General features: G+C 35.4%; 1 protein-coding gene across 1 annotated transcript; it reads left to right on the forward strand.

Moving 5' to 3' along the window:
- Positions 1-4,689: 4,689 nt before the first annotated feature.
- On the forward strand, positions 4,690-8,891 carry LOC127091765 (phenylacetaldehyde reductase). Its single transcript, XM_051033288.1, has 5 exons — positions 4,690-5,005; positions 5,076-5,437; positions 6,391-6,553; positions 6,932-7,118; positions 8,540-8,891. The coding sequence occupies exons 1-5, from the start codon at positions 4,885-4,887 to the stop codon at positions 8,682-8,684; spliced, it is 978 nt and encodes a 325-aa protein (XP_050889245.1). The 5' UTR covers positions 4,690-4,884; the 3' UTR covers positions 8,685-8,891.
- Positions 8,892-21,406: the final 12,515 nt, after the last annotated feature.

The raw sequence follows: 21,406 nt of genomic DNA on the forward strand, positions 1-21,406 counted from the left end.
AGCTATCATCAACACCATATTAGTGAAAAATTGCTCATCCAATATTTATATGAAGATCTGTTGCCTATGCATAAAACATTTTAGATGTTACAATTGGGGGATCATTTTTCGATAAAACCCTAGAATCGAAAAAAACCTTGATTGAGAGTATATTACTTATCTATCATCAGTTCAAAATCAGAAACAAATCAATGGTATTAAAAATATAATGAGCTTACTTCATTGGTAAAACAATTGAGTTAGCCCATATGGATTGTGGGTAGCTCGTTAGGCTCGTATAGCTATAATTTTTTTTATAAATATATATATTAATACTTATATTGCCTTACTCCAAAATAACACATTAATTTTTCCCACCTCACTAAATTTTATCTCTATTATATTCAATCTGTCTCTTTTAAATCTTATACATTAATACAATCAACACTCTTTTCTTGAATTCTATTTGTTTTTCTTATGTTAAATATTTGAGTATTATTTTATATAATTTAGACATGTGTTGTATTTAAAAACACATTGTAGTATTTATAAAAGATAATATAGTGCTTAAAAATGTATTATGTTTTAAATAATATAATATAATATTTAATTTATAATAAATCTTATGGTTTTTTATTTAATTTTTTATTTTAAAAAGACTTGTTTAGGGTCAGGTAGCCCGAAGCCCGTCTAGGGCCAGACTCGGGTAGTAATTTTTGTGCCCATATTATAACTGAGATTTTTTGGCTCAACCCTAAAAAGTCTAAGGTCCATCAGGGTCAACTCGTTTAAGACCGGGTAGCTCATTTTGACAACTCTAAATCCTCCTCCTCTAGTATTTCCTTTGGGACAACAATGTTGGACAGAAGTTTGGGATTAAGGTCAACTGATCCCTTTATGAACAAAATCCAGTGTGCCTTCTCTTTGATTGCATGGTCGGTTATATCCATTTGGTTTCGTTAGCTCGATTCCGGGGACTCAATATCTAGCTTATCAAAGTTGGGCGATAGTGCTCAAGGGACGTTGTCTATGAGCATCCTCTTTTGGACACGTACCAACATGTACCCTGCCCCTGGTGTTAATTTTGAACTTGTCGTATCCTAGCCAAGTCGCCTCAGTAAGAACCCTAGTAAGGGGGAAAATAATGGCGACGTTAGATTAGAAGGTGAATTGTGAACCTCCTACATGACCTCTAGTGAGATTTCCTTCATACCCAGACATAAACCTAGATCAGGTTCTTAAACCCTTCCTTTGATTTTTTGCGAAGTTCACGATGGAATCAGATATCTGAATATAATTAATCGCGATAGAAACAGAGACTAATTGGGTCGACTCGACATCTCTTTGTGCTTGCCTCTCAACGCTCTTGATTTTGAGATCTCAGAAGGTTGTGCATGATGAAACTGGAAGGCAATTGTAGATTCGTGAAATGTGTGGAAATCGGAAGTCGATTTGTTCTTGATTCGGTGACCTAAGGAGGTTACGAACTTGTAAATCTAAGATTAGATCTGAAGTCGTGAAAACCGTAGGAATCAAAAGTCGTTTCCCACAGACGGTGTCACGGTTCCATTCGGGAACCAGAAAAGCGTAGAGTTGAAAAACATATGATCTTGAACGATGGCTCTAATCTCCTTTACGGTGGCGCGGGATGGACCTGCATGGTTAACACTTCAACTCTCAATTCAAGATTCAAGATAATATAATGAAAAGTTTATATCAAAGATTGTACATTGCTTGCATAAACAAATTTTATACCTTAGATTAAGTTTAATGAATTTGAGTTAGATTGGGACTAGGCCTGTTAAACCTTTGACCGGTCTAAAACAGTTTACTAAGTAATTATTGAAATTAATATAATTTTATTATTATAAACATAAAAGTTAGAATAATTATATCATGTTAACTATACTCCTCCCGTCTCATAATTAGTGATCTATTTGGAATAAAAGAGTATCCCAAAATAAATGATTAATTTCAATTTTTAATACGCTTTTTCCAATTTTACCTTCTAATTAATATCACTTTCATCATTCTCAATACTTGACAATGACATTTTAGTAAAAATATAATTCTCTCTCTTTCATATTCCTTTTTCTTAATCTGTGTGAAATGATCAACTAGATCACTCATTGGAGGACGAAGGGAGTAATTATTTCATACTTTTATCATGATTGCTATGGAAATTTATATTTTAAAAATTTATTGGAATGTACATTCACCTACACGGTATATATTTTGTCTCAAATAAGTTAAATAAATTTAATATTATTTTAAATAAAAATGAGAGAAATTATAGTATATAATTTTTCATGATTTTTTAAAAAACGAATCACTAAAATATTATTGGAATTTACAAAAATTGACAATGAGAAATGTACGTGTCACAAAATATTAGATGAATCAATATTTTTTTTAATATCAAAGAAATAAAATAGAGAATAACTATAATATTTTAATTAAATATATTTTGTACATTTCAACTTAGAATTCACATGAAAACATAAAACTAAATTATTTTGTCTTTTACAAAATATAGTGTTTGAGAAATTGTGTATTGTGATAATTTCATTTTGCCCTAAAAAAAGGTAAACCAAATGAGGGCAAGGCAAGACAGTCCGCATCAAGCACATGGCTAACACCTCTCGTCGTCCAAAGTTGAGGTTATACTTGCCCACTAACCATAACGTGCGCCTATTGTTTGGAACATTCTCTCTTTATTCACTTTAATTGCACGGTGTTGGGATTGGTTAAAACCACATATTGCCCACTCACGAAATGTGGGGATTAACGTGTCATATGGTATTAACGGTATAAAAGTTGGGTCAAAGAAAGTAAACAAGTCCCCCATAAAAATAGGTAGAGTAACAAGTTTGATGTTCCTGAGTGGAGTAGGATAACCACCCATAGGTCCAAAGATCATGTAGTTGAGAAAGGAGATTTAATTCACTCATAAATCACCTAAATACATAGCTTATCACTAACCCCGTGTGAGTTTGCTCTAACATAAAAAACAACCATAAACCATCAGACAATCCTACACAATTAGGGGTTGTTCTTCGTTGTACTTTTAGCAAGTACAATGGGCGTCCACCGCGGGATCCGGTAAAACTCATATGGGTCATGCTCACTATCACCCATCAGACTCCTTCGTCATATTCTCCATGGGGATGACGACGTGAAGCTTAAATCTCATTGTTAACACCATAACGAGAGATTTCACAGGTGGTGGATAACTCAGTTCTTTCCGCCAGAAGTATGCCCGACAAATCTTAATGGCAAGTGTTGTACTCGTCAGTCCTGAAGTAGATTTGGAGAAGGATCTAGAGACTCGAATCACCTTCTCATAACATTGATCCTATAGTCATCAATATGAGGTACAATAATTGGGATGTAAAATAAGTAAGGATTGACCCTTGAAGCTCAAAAATGTATTGTTCTAGAGTGCCTTTGAGAGGCTTCAGCTTTTCCCAAGCGACATCCGAGCATTCCAAGGCTTCTTAGTTGGTCTTTCAGGTGATACAAGGGAAAGGTCACATAAAGCTTGAAACCAAGTTCGAGTTATAGGCGAACGCAAACGATCAAGATAAAATATCTTATAGTAAATGCCTCATTACCATACAACGATGTTCTGGTGTGACGCAACTTTGACCTGTTAAAGGCAGTTTTGTCTACCCTTTACTTCAGCATGAAGTACTTACTTTTCAATGGGCGAGATTGGGTAGTTCAAGGGGACCAGGAGATCACCTAGAAATGCTATCAGAACATACTGGAAATGAGAAGATAACATGTTATTGCCTCACAACCAAACATATAGGAAATAGATGTTGCAAATTGGAATCCCATATTGGAGGCGGAGGACGAAGGCTCACTCCCATAGAGGATCTAAAAGAGGTTCAAATTGGGCCCTTGTACTATCAAATCATCAAGCTACCTTGCTATTTGATACTAAGAGGAAGAGTTGGTCGCTCTATTAAGAAAGAATACAGACTTATGTTGCTTGGGTACTCTCTGACATGTCAGGGATAAATACTAGAGTTGTCTGTCATTGCCTCACCATAGATTCCACTTTGAAGCCAGTCTCTCAGAGAAAGTTCAAGGTGGACGAGGAGAAGAGAGTAGCCATTGACGAAGAGGTTCAGAAGTTAAAAAGATAATTTGCTAGGCCAAAATAAGTAAAAGGTAAATCTCCGATCTACAATTAAGAACACATGCAACTTCAATTACCCAAGAATGAGTAACACTAACTCCTACCAAAAGACTTTTATGAAAATTGACTTTAAGTTGTGAAAACAGCTCAAATAATCTTAAGTTGACTTTGATTACTTTTATATTTACCCAACTCTTTTCACCCCAGATCAAAGAATCATCTATAAATTATAAATGTGATATCCATATTTGATTATTTGCCTCACCTTGATAATCAAAATACAACCGATTATTGACAGAAGCTTTCAACAATGAACTAATCATTTATATTAATAGTAAATAATATTTTAAAATAAAATAATTATAAATATGTTAATCAATCATACACTTTAAAAATATTAAAAAAAGTATGTTTAAATCTATTGATGTACATAAAATATTCTTTAAATAAATTTGTTCTTTTGATATAATGATAAATACTTTTTTAAAATATATATATAAAATCAATGTTGATTTTTTATATTCTAAAATATTTATGAGTATTAATAAAAATTTGTTTGTATGTCCTAGTTGAATTGTCAAAAGCAATAGTACTAGTACGTATTAGATTTGACAACTTGATTCCGATTCAAACCCAATATGGTAATTAAAAATTGAACTACAATCGAACATAAATGTTTTTGCGAAATGGGTCTAAATAAGGACCTGCGTGTTGGAATTTAGTTAGTAAAAACAGTCCCTAAAGCGCAGACAGAGAGAATGAGCAGCAGCGTAGGAAAGGTTGTGTGCGTCACCGGTGCTTCCGGTTACATCGCTTCATGGATCGTCAAGTTTCTTCTCCGCGGTGGTTACACCGTTAAAGCCACCGTCAGAGACCCAAGTATTATATCTCTTTTCTTCACTATTCTATTATGTTCTATTCCATTTCATAATCAATATTGCATTTTCAGATGATCCCAAAAAGATCGATCACTTGCTTAAACTTGATGGTGCTAAGGAGAGACTGCAACTCTTCAAAGCAAATCTACTCGAAGAAGGTTCCTTTGATTCTGTTGTTCAAGGCTGTTATGGTGTCTTTCATACTGCATCTCCTTTTTATCATGATGTTAAGGATCCTCAGGCTGAGTTAATTGATCCTGCGGTTAAAGGGACTCTCAATGTTCTCAAATCATGTGCTAAATCACCATCTCTCAAGCGTGTTGTTTTAACCTCTTCTATGGCTGCTGTTGCTTACAACCGAAACCCACGGACTCCTGATGTTGTTGTTGATGAGACTTGGTTTACGGATCCTGATCTCTCTAGGGAATCAAACGTATGTGTCTCTATCTATTTGGTTTGATTGGCACCCCAACTGTTTGTTTCAGTGATTACTGATTTTGGTCAAACTCACCAAGTGTTTGTTTCAGTGATTACTGATTTTGGTCAAACTCACCAAGTGTTTGTTTGAATGAATTATGATATTGGCAAAAGAGTTATGTTAACACCATATTCTCTAACTTGGAATTTTCAAATGACATTTTGTTCAAGATTCTGATAAGTGCGGGTTGACACCGGGGTTTTTGTAAGCTTTAAGGTGTAGTTTGTGTCAAAATCTCTGTGGTTTAGGGTGATTTTGTCAATCTCATAGTCAACCCAAACATGGACTGAATTTTTTATATTGCTTTGATTCTTTTTACTAATTGTTATTTTGCAATATTTTCTATTTTTATTTTTTAACTGGGATAGACAGAATGTATTTAGGAAAATACTAAAAACAGTGTTTTGAAAATTTCCAAAAATATTCAATCTATATTCAAATGCATTTTCAAAAACTTTCATAATGCTTTGTCTAATGCGCTTATTTTATCGGTTGAAATGGAAGAAATAAACACAAGACTTAAGCGGGACCTAGTGTTTCAATCTTATATGCATTACACAATTGCTATTGTAATACAATGCTAATGCTTTTGTTCCAATGTCTGCAAAGTGTGTCTAATGATTTATCGTTGAAGAGTTCTATATCAGATGAGATATGACTTGGAAATATATTTATAAGGGGGTAATCCTTAGTTTACAAACCGGTTTTGTAAGTTTGAGTTAGGCTCAACCACAATTCAAAGATGGTATCACAGCCTATCCAAGGTCGGTTGGGTCACCTGTTATTAGGTTTTCGTTATCGGGCCACCCATTATTTATATTCATGCAGACAATTTTAAGATTTATCATGTAATAAGTTATGCTTTCTTTTGCATCATTTGACTTTCTATTTCCTATTGATGCTTTCAGATGTGGTATGTGCTTTCAAAGACATTGGCTGAAGATGCTGCTTGGAAATTTGTAAAAGAAAACAACATTGACATGGTTACTATTAACCCAGCAATGGTCATAGGGCCTCTCTTGCAACCAGTCCTAAACACAAGTGCTGCTGCAATTCTAAGCCTGATAAATGGTATTTTATTTCCATTTACACGTAATGCTGTACAATCTGTTTTTACATTCAGGAAAGTGCATTTTAATCTGGATGATATGAGAGACTATTTCGTTTTATTTCCAGCTTCTTGTTGATCCTTGCTTAATTTTAATCGTAACAGTTTTTGTTGAGCTGGATGAGAGTATGTTTCCTGTTATTTTTAGTTTGATTGTTGCTTAACCTTTTAATTTATTTATTTCGTATATGCCATTGAATTTCCTGCAATGTGTCGATAGTTGTTTATTGCGTTTTAACTAATAAAAAGTGGTTCCTATGTGCTTCAAATATATTTGGCTTTCATAGGACAAGTTTTGTCCTTCTGTAGATAACAGAAGCTCTTTCACTGCCTTGATACAGGTGCAGAGACATTTCCAAATGCTGCTTTTGGATGGGTCAATGTGAAAGATGTTGCAAATGCCCATATTCTGGCGTACGAGAATGCTTCGGCTAGTGGAAGACATTGTTTGGTTGAGAGAGTCGTGCACCACTCAGAAATTGTGAAGATTTTACGTGAACTGTACCCTTCGCTACAACTCCCAGAGAAGTAAGATCAATAATTTAAATTACTGAAAGATTGCATATAATTTTTGTTCCTTATGACTGCCAATTTTTATCTGATGTGCTGCATTCTTTAAAGCTTTATATAACCTGTTTGTAACTCAATTACTCTCGTTGCTAAAAATGAATGGAGTCAGTCATCACTAATATTTGTTTCAGGGTTGTTTATTTATGGCTTCAGAATAAGGCAATTGCACAAAACATACAACAATTGCGAGGTCATTGAATGAGTTGAATATTTTAGAAAAAGGCCTTGCTTTACATAACAAGATTGTATCAGAGAAATTATATCAGTAGTAATAAACAAAGATTAAATCTAATTATGACTATAATCGCCTTCTAGATAGAGCATAATATTGCATCCAACTTGGTATGTATAATTAATCTGAGATCTCCCGAGAGAATTGGTGAATTTTCTAGCCAACTAATTATTGGAGCTCACTGGAGTGATTTTAATGAATGCCTGAAAGGATATTCTCTCTGATAAAGTGGTAATCAACTTCAACGTTTTTGTCTCATGAAACATGAAGTTTGAAGAACAATACAATGTTGATTGATTATCACACTAAATTCCCAGAGGACCTAATCAATCAAAGCTTCTTAATGAAATTTAATTTCTCCAAATCAAGTCACAATTACTTGAAGTAGACCTTCTGTTGCTCATGTAAGAAGGTTGACATTGGGATCCCCCTGCCATCAATAGGAGTGTCGGTGAATTTACAATTAAGCATACTAGTATTACTAAGGATATTCTGTGCATGCTTTCTTTATTTATTGCTGTTCTTGAAGTTGAAATCCATCAAATAGACAAAAAAACAAAACAGAGTAGGAAGAAAATTTTGAAACTTTTGGTTGTGACTGAGCACATGCCCAAATGATTCTTTTGATTTGTTGCTTTGTATACGTATGCTTGTGACTGAGCACATCCATTTGGATGAATGTGAGTTGGGAGGTTGCTTTATGTTGCCTGATAACCTATTATTTGGATCTGATCACCTTTTGGTATATACCTTATGTTAATTAGCTTCTGGACCCCCAGCATACAACACACAGTTTCACCAAAGTTTTGCTAATTTGTTTTTCAATAACTTTAGCACCTATATCATTTTAGGTAACCTGAAAGGCACTATGGCTTGAACCTTCCTCTATTTTTATGTCTTCTGTATATTTATTGTTATGCTAAATTGTAAATTTATATTAAACTGTTAATTTGAATTCATTGCTGAATTAATTGTTTCTGAAAGAAGGCCTACAACTGTTGTTGAATATGCGAAAACTATAACATGAGCCCTACATGATTTAACATTCTGTTCATTTCTGCATTTACATTTATATGATTTAAATAATTCAAGTTTACCTATTTAGATTGATCTAATACCATTTTCACTTTGTCAACACTATAACCAGGTGTGCAGATGATAAGCCAAATGTGCCTGTATATCAGGTTTCCAAAGAAAAAGTGAAGAGCTTGGGAATCGAATACATTCCTTTGGAAGTGGGCATCAAAGAGACTGTGGAAAGTTTGAAAGAAAAGAAGTTTGCCAAGCTTTAAATTGTGGTATCAAGAATGTTTAGTTTATGTTTTTCATGCCTATGCTTGCAAATCCAACCTGCTAAGTACTAAAATAAGTGATCCATTCGTGATTTGGTTTGTTCTCGTGATGGAACTGTGAATGTTATATGGTTGTGAGATTGATTTGTAGATGGTGATATATGAAGGTTGTATATCCAATATTGCGCCGACCTTTTTGATGCATTATATTAGGTAATCTGTATTTTTGTTATTATATAAGGAGCCCTTTCTTTCAGCGAGCGAGCACAAATAAGAAGCAATGCGGCCAAGCTTGAGTCATCTCCAAAATAAGCTTGGCGTGTGCATGAATGGGAAAAGAAAGTGGAGCAGGCTTCCACTTTGTTTTAGTTCCTAACTTGAAAAAAACAGGATTTATTGCAAACTTATTTGAAAGTTTTTCCTAAATAGTGTAGGTATCGTGACACACTTTGGGTAGACAATCCGCCATACCTCGCTTGGCAATCCCGTCCATTCTCACTTAGCGAGCAAATCCTAACTTTATTCGTAACTTAGGCAAAACCGTCATTCCTCGCTTGGCAGGTTTCTTGCTTGTCTTTGAAGTAACTTGGCTCTCAAGACATATTATACCACCATTGCTCACCTAGTGAGACCCTGTCTTCGCTTAGCGAGAATATCTTCCGGAAGGGTCTTTGTTTTTGCTTGGCGAGATCTTGAGGGTTGTTTGTGTGTTTTTTTGTTTCTTTTTACCAATACTTTGTGAATATCCAATTAAAAAGTTTATATATGTGTTTTATCTTGTTTTAATGATAAATTAGATATTTTTCTATTGATTACCTTCAAATTAAGTTGACAAGTGTTTTTGTATTTTAAGTAGTTTTGGCACTTATCACATGTATATGCACATTCTCACGTCTTACTAGAACCATGTTGTAAACCATGCCTTTGGCATCGATGTTTTTTTTTTATAAACTCCTTCATTTGGAGAAGGGGCGTAAGAGAGTGAGGAAACGGATATTGAGGCACCATACTTTGAGATCACATGACTGATATAAGTGGTCCCTCTTGTTTCATACACGAGTATCATCTATATTAAAATAGATACAAAATGTACAAAGAATGACAAGGTTGAAGTAGGGGGAAATGTTCCTTTTAGCATTTCTAATGGGAGATTTATGTTCATACAGCAGTATCGGAAATATCTTTCAAATCAAGACTATGAAAGATGATCATACATGACACACCAATAGCAAGTGATTTATCGTGCAATTGGAATTTAGGATAAGATAACAACCGTCTCTCAATCATATTAGGATTTAGTATATGATAAGTTATATGGTATACATGTGGAGGGTAAAATGATTTATAGATCACTTAAGCAAGCAAGATAAAATGTTAAGGATTCTGAAATTGGGGATGGTAATGTTAGTTCATAAGCACTTGGGTGAGGAAGGAATGAAAGAGAGAAAAAGAGAAAGTGGAAAGTAATTGTATTAGAAAAAATTAAAATTAAAGTAGGTTATTTGCACCCCAAATAACTAATATAATTATTTGCACTCAAAGTAACTAATATAACAAATTAATTAATTTGTGAACTAAGTAATTAACTAATTTGGATTATATCACAATTTACTCTTTTATAATTCAAATTTTCAAACACAAATCAATCATAATCATCTGAATTATTCCTAATTTCTTTGACAAAGTCAGAAATCTATTGATCTTCAATCCTTTAGTGAAACTGTCGGTCAATTGTGTTTCACTCGAGCAATGTCTCACTTCAAGTTCATCTTGATTTACCTTATCCCTTAAGAAGTGAAATTTATCCTCAATGTGCTTACTCCTTCCATGTAAAATTGGATTTTTTGCAAGATTAATGACTGCCTTATTGTCGATCTGCAACACCAGAGGTTTCTTCACTTCAACCTCTATCTCATTCAGCATAAATCTAATCCAGATTGTTTGACAAACAACATAGGATGTTATGGTGATAATGCCACCACATGTTGCTTTCTTGAGCACCATGAAATTGAGGCACCAAATACTTGAAATAAATAATCAGTTGTACTTCTTCGATCTTCCTTATCTCCACATCAATCAGCATCTGAATAGCAATTAATCAAATATTCTTTGCTTTCAAACTCTCCTGCCAACAAGATTTCATAATTTATCAATCCTTTTAAGTATCTCGGGATTCTTCTTGCAGCCTTCATGTGTGAAACCTATATCAGGTATGTTATTGCACATATACCTCAGAGTTCCTACAATTTGTTTGAACAAAGTGACACCGACCTTGTCCTCTTCTCCATTCTTCTCCAGTTTCATATTTGGTTCGACAGGTGAGGATGCAGAATTCAAATCATCTATCTTGAATCTCTTGAATATTTCTTTGACATATTTCATTTGATGCAACACCGTACCTTACTTTATAATTTGAAAGCACATGCCTAGGAAATATGATAAGTTTCCCAGATCTGACATTTCAAATTTCCTTTTCATTATCTCTTTGAACTTCGGAAAGTTCTTCATGTTATTTCTAGTTACTAGAAAGTCATCGACATATAAACAAATGATGATTATATCTTGTGTCATAACTTGTACGTAGACATCATATTCAAACCTGCATTTGATGAATCCCAATTTGACTAAGTATGAGTTGATTTTCTTATTCCATATCATGGGTTCTTGTTTGAGACCATAGAGGGCTTTGTGCAACTTGTACACTTTCTTTGATTTATCTTGTATCACAAACTCATGAGATTGTGTGACATACACGACTTCTGTAACACCCTTCTACCCAAACGACATATTTAAAGAATTTATCAGAGTACAACATGTAGAAGAGTTTACATTTCATTCAACTTAACACTCATCACTTTACAACATAAAAATTTTTCATTTATTTTAATAAAACTTCGCAGCGGACAACAACACAATTAACGATTTATAAAAATGTTTCAACAAAACATATCAATAATTTAGTCTTCATACACAACTTAACTAATAATATAATCTCTATTGAATCCCATAACCCCGGTGTCACATGACCAGAGCATTGACTCGACTCTGTAGAATAACTCTACGCTTATTCTTCACCTCAACAAAAGCTACTCCTCATTATCTGCACATTGCTCATCATAGATGAACATAAACACATGCAGAAGGGGTGAGAATTACATTATTAAACAATAATATAACGACAGAATATAATATGAATAATTTGCACATATGTCAACACGGATCATCACAATCATCATTATAATCAACAAACTCATGAATATCAACAAAACAACACATCAATTGCAATGCACACACCCATGCATGACTCAACACGACTCGGTATACCCATTTTGTGACCACTACAGGATCACTACTCCCAGATTCACCACCATAGAATCCGAGTTCCCCATAAGGAACCAAGCCTCTCAACAAGCCCGGAGTCAACAACATCATTGGAACTCAGTCCGTTCATCACTAGGCATCGGCCTTTCATGAATGCATGCACATCAAACATGCATCATAATCAACATAGCAACAACAGCATCATATAGTCATGTTATCATCATCATTAATAGCATGACATACAACTCAACAAAACAACAACAACATTACAACGATATCACATCTGGGAGTTTAAAACGCGAAAGCTGTCCGTCAAACTGATATGGCGAACGCCGTTAGGCTAATGGTGAACGCCATTAGCGTTAAACGCTCCTATTCTGGAAAAACTGTCTGTCAAACTGATATGGCGAACGCCGTTAGGCTAATGGTGAACGCCATTAGCGTTAAACGCTCTTATTCTGAAAACTGTCTGTCAAACTGATATGGCGAACGCCGTTAGGCTAATGGTGAACGCCATTAGCGTTAAACGCTCTTATTCTGAAAACTGTCTGTCAAACTGATATGGCGAACGCCGTTAGGCTAATGGTGAACGCCATTAGCGTTAAACGCTCTTATTCTGAAAAAAGGCCCAAATGGCGAGCGCCAAAGGCATAATGGCGAACGTCATTTGGCTGTTATGTGCATAAACAAGATTTTAAGCGCAGAAACAGTGGACGCGCGGCTTCTAAGCCTACAACCCAATATCAACATTTAACAATCATACATACACAACATACTTCGATTACAATGTATACAACGCCACCATACTCACAGATCGGACAATTTCCCTCAAAAACCACAACTTTCCCAATCTCCCTAAATTCCCCAAATTTATCAACAACCCAATCCTATATCATGTAATTGCTCGCATATTATCGTTTAATAAGGTTCAGACCCCTTACCTCTTTGGATTGAAGGAAGCTCTGAGCAATCTTTGGTCTTTTCCTCTTCCTTCTCTTTCTCTTCAGCGCTTCTCCCTTTTCTGACTCTGAGGCAAAAAACGTGAAAATGAAAACCTTCAGTTATCTCCTTTGGCCTCTTTTACCCAATTCCACTTTTACCCTTCCACTCTTCATATTCCAATTATATTATTTATTTAATTATTATTAAAATAATAATATCTATAATAATAAATAATAATAATAATCCAATAATTCAACTTTATTTAATTAAATTAATAAAATACTATTAACTCAATTAAATAATTCTCTTATTTTAATCGGGGTGTTACAACTCTCCCCCACTTTAGAAGTTTTCGTCCTCGAAAACATACCTCAAGCAAATAGAGCCGGATACGACTCCTTCATCTGATCTTCACGCTCCCAAGTCAAGCTCTCACCAGCTGGACCTCCCCAAACAACTTTCACTAGAGCAATTTTCTTACCTCTCAGGGTCTTCTCTTCTCGGTCATCTATCCGAATTGGCAACACCTCAACGGTCAAATTATCCCTCACCTGGATATCATCCAACTGAACAACATGCGACGGATCCGCAATATACTTTCTTAACTGAGATACATGAAACACGTCATGCAGATTAGAAAGCGACGGCGGTAAAGCTATCCGATACGCCACTTCCCCAACCCTCTTCAAAATCTGATACGGACCCACAAACCTCGGAGTAAGCTTTTTAGACTTTAAAGCTCTACCCACACCTGTCGTCGGAGTAACTCTCAAGAACACATGATCTCCCTCTTGGAACTCAAGTGCCTTCCTCCTCTTATCATGATAACTCTTCTGACGACTCTGAGAAATCTTCATCTTCTCCTGAATCATCTTAACCTTTTCAGTCGTCTGCTGCACAATCTCAGGTCCGAGTACAACACTCTCACCTGACTCATACCAACACAATGGAGTTCTACACCTCCTACCATACAATGCTTCATATGGAGCCATACCGATACTAGCATGAAAACTATTATTATAAGTAAACTCCACCAACGGCAAATAACTATCCCAAGAACCACTCTGCTCCAACACACAAGCTCTCAACAAATCCTCCAAGGATTGGATAGTTCTTTCAGTCTGACCGTCAGTCTGAGGATGATAAGCTGAACTCAACCTCAACTTAGTCCCCAACGCTTTCTGCAAACTTTCCCAAAATCTAGAAGTAAATCTGGGATCTCTATCAGACACAATACTGGATGGAATACCATGCAGCCTCACTATCTCCTCAATATACAACTCTGCCAACTTCTCTAAAGAGTGATTAATCTTCATCGGCAAGAAATGCGCCGACTTAGTCAATCGATCCACAATCACCCAAATAGAATCATTACCTTTCACCGTCCTCGGCAGTCCCGTCACAAAATCCATGGAAATGCTATCCCACTTCCATTCAGGAATCTTCAAAGGTTGCATCATACCTGTCGGTTTCTGATGTTCAGTCTTTGACTTCTGACAAGTCAAACAGGCATACACAAACTTAGCAACATCTCTTTTCATACCAGCCCACCAAAACAACTTCTTCAAATCTTGATACATTTTAGTTGCACCTGGATGGATACTCAATCCACTCCTATGGCCCTCTTCAAGAATACTCTTTTTCAATTCAGACACCTCAGGAACACAAACTCTACCTTTAAATCGCAGGATGCCATTCTCATCAATCTCAAAATTACCACCATTACCCTGTTTAACCATAGTAATATGATCAACTAGAGCGACGTCAACTTGCTGACCATTCCGAATATCTTCCAGAATTCCACTAGTCAACTTCAGCATACCCAACTTTACACTATCAGCGGAAACTTCACAACCCAAACTCATATCACGGAACTGTTCAATTAACTCAAGCTCCCGAACCATCATCATAGACATATGTAGAGACTTTCTACTCAGCGCATCTGCAACTACATTAGCCTTACCGGGATGATAACTCAATTCGAAGTCAAAATCCTTCAGTAATTCTAACCACCTTCTCTGCCTCATATTTAACTCTTTCTGATCAAACAGATACTTCAGACTCTTGTGATCACTGAACACTTCGAATCTGGAACCATACAGATAATGCCTCCACATTTTCAACACAAATACAACAGCTGCAAGCTCTAGATCATGCGTAGGATAATTCCTCTCATGAACTCTCAACTGTCTAGAAGCATAAGCTACAACTTTACCATTCTGCATCAAAACACCACCAAGACCCATCAAAGAAGCATCACAATAAACAACGAAGGACTCACCAGGATTAGGCAAGATCAACACTGGAGCACTGGTCAACCGCCTCTTCAACTCAACAAAACTCGCTTCACAAGCTGCATCCCACATATACACTTGACCCTTCTTAGTCAACTGCGTCAACGACAATGCCAACTTAGAGAAGCCTTCAATAAATCTGCGATAATAACCAGCTAACCCCAGAAAACTGCGTATCTCAGTAGCAGACTTCGGAGTCTCCCACTGTAACACAGCATCAACTTTAGCAGGATCAACAGAGATCCCACCACTCGAAATCACATGGCCAAGGAAACTCACTTCCTTCAACCAGAACTCACATTTAGATAACTTTGCATATAATTTCTTTTCTCTTAACACCTGCAAAACAGTTCTCAGATGTCCTGCATGCTCTTCTTCCGTCTTAGAATATATCAATATATCATCTATGAACACCACAACAAAATCATCAAGGTACGGATGAAATATACGATTCATATATTCCATAAACACACCTGGAGCATTAGATACACCGAACGGCATCACAGTGTATTCATAATGACCATACCTCGTACGGAAAGCAGTCTTCGCAATATCATCTGACTTCACTCGGATCTGATGATAACCCGATCGCAAATCAATCTTACTGAAAACATGAGCTCCAACCAACTGGTCCATCAAATCATCAATCCTCGGCAATGGATACCGATTCTTGATAGTCACCTTATTCAACTGCCGATAATCGACACACAACCTCATCGTACCTTCTTTCTTCTTCACTAACAATACTGGTGCACCCCAAGGAGAAACACTTGGACGCACAAACTTCTTCTCAAGCAATTCTTCAAGTTGCTTCTTCAGTTCAACTAATTCAGTTGCCGACATTCTATAAGGAGACATCGACACTGGACTCGTACCTGGTACTAAGTCAATGGCAAATTCGACTTCACGTTCTGGAGGTAAATCACTTACATCCTCCGGAAACACATCCTGAAATTCACAGACAACAGGCAAATCTACACTCACTACTTTCTTATCCGCTTGTAGAGACGCAAATAAAGCGAATACCTGAGCTTCATCTTTCACAAAATCCCCTATCTGCCTAGCAGATAGAAATCTTGCCTCATCATTCTCACCAACTTCAGAGAACCGCACCGTCTTCCTATAGCAGTCGATGAACACGCCATAGAATCCTAGCCAATTCATTCCCAGAATAATATCAATTTGGTGCAAGGGTAAGCACACCAAATCAATCACGAACTCTCTCTCAAAGATCGTCAAATGACAACCTCGACAGACAACAGAAGTCTTCACAGAACCATTAGCAGGAGTATCTATCACCATACTTCCGCCTAGGGACGACATAATCACACCAATCCTGGTCGCACACTCATACGAAATAAACGAATGAGTAGCACCAGTGTCATTTACACTAATCGACCAACAGGGAAAACATCACATTATGACTCGACTGGACTGACTATGCTCTGATACCACTAATGTAACACCCTTCTACCCAAACGACATATTTAAAGAATTTATCAGAGTACAACATGTAGAAGAGTTTACATTTCATTCAACTTAACACTCATCACTTTACAACATAAGAATTTTTCATTTATTTTAATAAAACTTCGCAGCGGACAACAACACAATTAACGATTTATAAAAATGTTTCAACAAAACATATCAATAATTTAGTCTTCATACACAACTTAACTAATAATATAATCTCTATTGAATCCCATAACCCCGGTGTCACATGACCAGAGCATTGACTCGACTCTGTAGAATAACTCTACGCTTATTCTTCACCTCAACAAAAGCTACTCCTCATTATCTGCACATTGCTCATCATAGATGAACATAAACACATGCAGAAGGGGTGAGAATTACATTATTAAACAATAATATAACGACAGAATATAATATGAATAATTTGCACATATGTCAACACGGATCATCACAATCATCATTATAATCAACAAACTCATGAATATCAACAAAACAACACATCAATTGCAATGCACACACCCATGCATGACTCAACACGACTCGGTATACCCATTTTGTGACCACTACAGGATCACTACTCCCAGATTCACCACCATAGAATCCGAGTTCCCCATAAGGAACCAAGCCTCTCAACAAGCCCGGAGTCAACAACATCATTGGAACTCAGTCCGTTCATCACTAGGCATCGGCCTTTCATGAATGCATGCACATCAAACATGCATCATAATCAACATAGCAACAACAGCATCATATAGTCATGTTATCATCATCATTAATAGCATGACATACAACTCAACAAAACAACAACAACATTACAACGATATCACATCTGGGAGTTTAAAACGCGAAAGCTGTCCGTCAAACTGATATGGCGAACGCCGTTAGGCTAATGGTGAACGCCATTAGCGTTAAACGCTCCTATTCTGGAAAAACTGTCTGTCAAACTGATATGGCGAACGCCGTTAGGCTAATGGTGAACGCCATTAGCGTTAAACGCTCTTATTCTGAAAACTGTCTGTCAAACTGATATGGCGAACGCCGTTAGGCTAATGGTGAACGCCATTAGCGTTAAACGCTCTTATTCTGAAAACTGTCTGTCAAACTGATATGGCGAACGCCGTTAGGCTAATGGTGAACGCCATTAGCGTTAAACGCTCTTATTCTGAAAAAAGGCCCAAATGGCGAGCGCCAAAGGCATAATGGCGAACGTCATTTGGCTGTTATGTGCATAAACAAGATTTTAAGCGCAGAAACAGTGGACGCGCGGCTTCTAAGCCTACAACCCAATATCAACATTTAACAATCATACATACACAACATACTTCGATTACAATGTATACAACGCCACCATACTCACAGATCGGACAATTTCCCTCAAAAACCACAACTTTCCCAATCTCCCTAAATTCCCCAAATTTATCAACAACCCAATCCTATATCATGTAATTGCTCGCATATTATCGTTTAATAAGGTTCAGACCCCTTACCTCTTTGGATTGAAGGAAGCTCTGAGCAATCTTTGGTCTTTTCCTCTTCCTTCTCTTTCTCTTCAGCGCTTCTCCCTTTTCTGACTCTGAGGCAAAAAACGTGAAAATGAAAACCTTCAGTTATCTCCTTTGGCCTCTTTTACCCAATTCCACTTTTACCCTTCCACTCTTCATATTCCAATTATATTATTTATTTAATTATTATTAAAATAAATAATATCTATAATAATAATAATAATAATAATAATAATCCAATAATTCAACTTTATTTAATTAAATTAATAAAATACTATTAACTCAATTAAATAATTCTCTTATTTTAATCGGGGTGTTACAACTTCATCTATGGGACCATTCAAAAATGTTGATTTCACATTTAAGTGAAATGTTGACCAGCCTTGTGTGACATAATAATATTTTTTAAAAATTATTTTACATCTTCTTTAGAATCAGAATCTTGAAAAGAATGTAATCGCTTGTCTTCACATGCAAATATTGTTTTGGTCTGATCATACAAATAGAAGCTGCAAAAAAAGTCTAAACAAAAGTTTCACTGAAGAAATATATAAATGTAATTTTTTTTACCTTTCTTTTCATTCTTCATCACACTTTGTGCACACATAAGTGCCTCCAAAGTATCTTCACGAAGTTTGCTAAAAGCATATTCTGAAGCAACCGTTGAAGTTGAGATGGTCAAAATATCCTTAGAATTTTTTTGCAAAGTCAGATACTTAATCCCATTTGTTTTCTACCATCTAAATGTATCAAATGTAACACTCCCATGAAATACCTTCTCTTCGAAATAGATATCTAGCTCAAATTTTAATTAAAAATATATCACTAGTATCATTGACAAATGAGTCATAACCACTAAGATAATCGTTATTAAAAACACTATCTAAATATGAATCAATGTCATTTGACTTTTATATTGAAGTTTCAATCATCCTGTTGATTTTGACTTGATATATTCTTCCAACAATGAGAAGCATAATTGTTTGATGTTTTTAATTTCAGTTGAAGATGTACTTCCATAAAGTAAAGGAAATAAGTACTTTAATAACTTCATTTTATATCTTGGATCCAAAACTATTGCAAGGCGCATAATTCCATGAATAACCAACCAATATTTGTTAAACTTACATATCATTTTAGAAGATATATTTTTAATTGTTTCAATAGAGCAAGTCCCACACTTCTTCAAAGATAGTTTTATTTCATAAATTAAAGAAAAAATATGGTTGTTGTGGGATATTGTGTACCTGAAAAACATCTCAGTTACACGATTAAAGATTTATAATTTATTACTTTTGCACTTTCCCACTTGCTTATTCTAGAAAAAGATGTATAGACATTCTATCCTGTTTTCAAACGAATAAAATATGACTTTGCATATGCCAATCATCATCCATGTAGTGAGCTATAATGGTCATATATCATTTCTTTTGGTTGCTAGCACTCCATATATCTAACGTTAAAACAATTTTACTCTCAATCTTGTCTAAAAGTCTCATAGTTTTCAACTTTTCATTTTCATACGAATTTAATCAAAATCATTCAATAAAATACAGATTAAGCAAATGAATTTTCATATAATATAATTGAAAGAGAAGCGAAATTTAATTGATAGGATAAATACCTCAAAGTCTTGGAAACTCGGTTACAACATATTGACTCTAGAAGATTAGTTCTTGTTCATAATCGTACAAAGCAAAAAGTTATCGTGAATAATGTGTAGTCTGCTACAATAACGCGGATGCTCCTTTTAAACAAAATAAGGATTGCACTTATAATTCAAACTGGGTCAGAAAATATAAACCCAACCCAAAAATGACCCAATATATGTTATTTTCTAAAGTACAAAATTTCAACAAATTATGTGAGACTTTTGCACTTCGAATAAGCTTTTGGCTACAACACGAAAGTTGTAACTCGATCTCTTAGCTTTCTAACACATATCAGAACGCGCAAAACGACATCACGTAGCTCCAGTTATGATCCGAACAGTGAAGAAGTATCAAATAACCGTTAAAACTGAAAACAAAAAACGAAAATAGATTAAAGGCAAACATGAACTCAAATCTAAAAACATAATAAAATAGTAAAATAAGCAAAACAAACTAGAGAAATTTCTAAGTATAATTCTAGAAGAATATGCATCAAAATGCATTGATCAATGACAAATTGGAATCTTTGCTTACTATGTTGCAGGTGAAACCGTTGGAGGAAGATGTGTTTGTGTGGTGGAGGAACAAGTTAGGTTTCTCGGTTAAAAGTTGTTATCAAGTTCTGCAATCAATATTTGACTCTGATGTGCATGTTGAGGAAAATACAATTCATTTGTTGTATAGGCTTTGGTTAATGAACGCGTCAAGCAAGATCCTTAGATTTGGTTGGAGGTTGTTGCTGAATTATATGCTCACTAGAGTAGCATTAGCTATAGCATATGAATCATTCATGGAAATAACAATTTGCTTTGTCCATTTTGTTTGGTTGATGATGAATCTATCTCTCATCTTTCTGCTGAATGCAGGATGGTGACTAGAGTTTGTGAGAAGATCTACCTTTGGTTAGACATTTCTTTTCACCTTTAGTTGGATTTTTCATGCACATACTTCTCTAGTTTTTTCTCTTCTATTAAAGGTAGAGTTAATAAAAAAATTGACTTCTAGGTTGGTTAACAAATTGACTTCTAGGTTGGTTAACAATTTGTTGGGCAATTTGGACTAGTAGGAACGAAATGGTGTTGAAAGGAGCTTCCATTCAGGTTGATGGTTTGGTGGATATGGCCAAAGTATTGGCTTGGGAATGGTTTGTAGCTAGGAACAAAGGTGCAATTGCTTGGTGTTTGGCCGATTGGTGCATCAATCTATTGATTTATCTTATGAATTCGGTTGGAATCCTTATTTAGTTTATTATTTTGATTCAGCATTTTCATTTGCATTATCATCCTCTTGTAAGGGTTGAGATCTTCTAGTACTCTTTCTTTTTAATACAAGTTTTGCTTATCAAAAAAAAGTGAGCTTACACCTATCAAAAAAAGAGTTGACGAAGAGAAAATCATAAGTAATAAATATAAATTTTGATGGACCGATGATATCCTTGAAAGGAGTTTCGAGTAGAGAGGTCTATTAAGAGAATGGATTTTGACATTGACAAAAAAAACTCATACATGTAAGCTTTAGCATATTAATGATACTTTAAG

The sequence above is a fragment of the Lathyrus oleraceus genome, chromosome 1 (assembly GCF_024323335.1).
Source record: "Lathyrus oleraceus cultivar Zhongwan6 chromosome 1, CAAS_Psat_ZW6_1.0, whole genome shotgun sequence".
Taxonomy (NCBI): domain Eukaryota; kingdom Viridiplantae; phylum Streptophyta; class Magnoliopsida; order Fabales; family Fabaceae; genus Lathyrus; species Lathyrus oleraceus.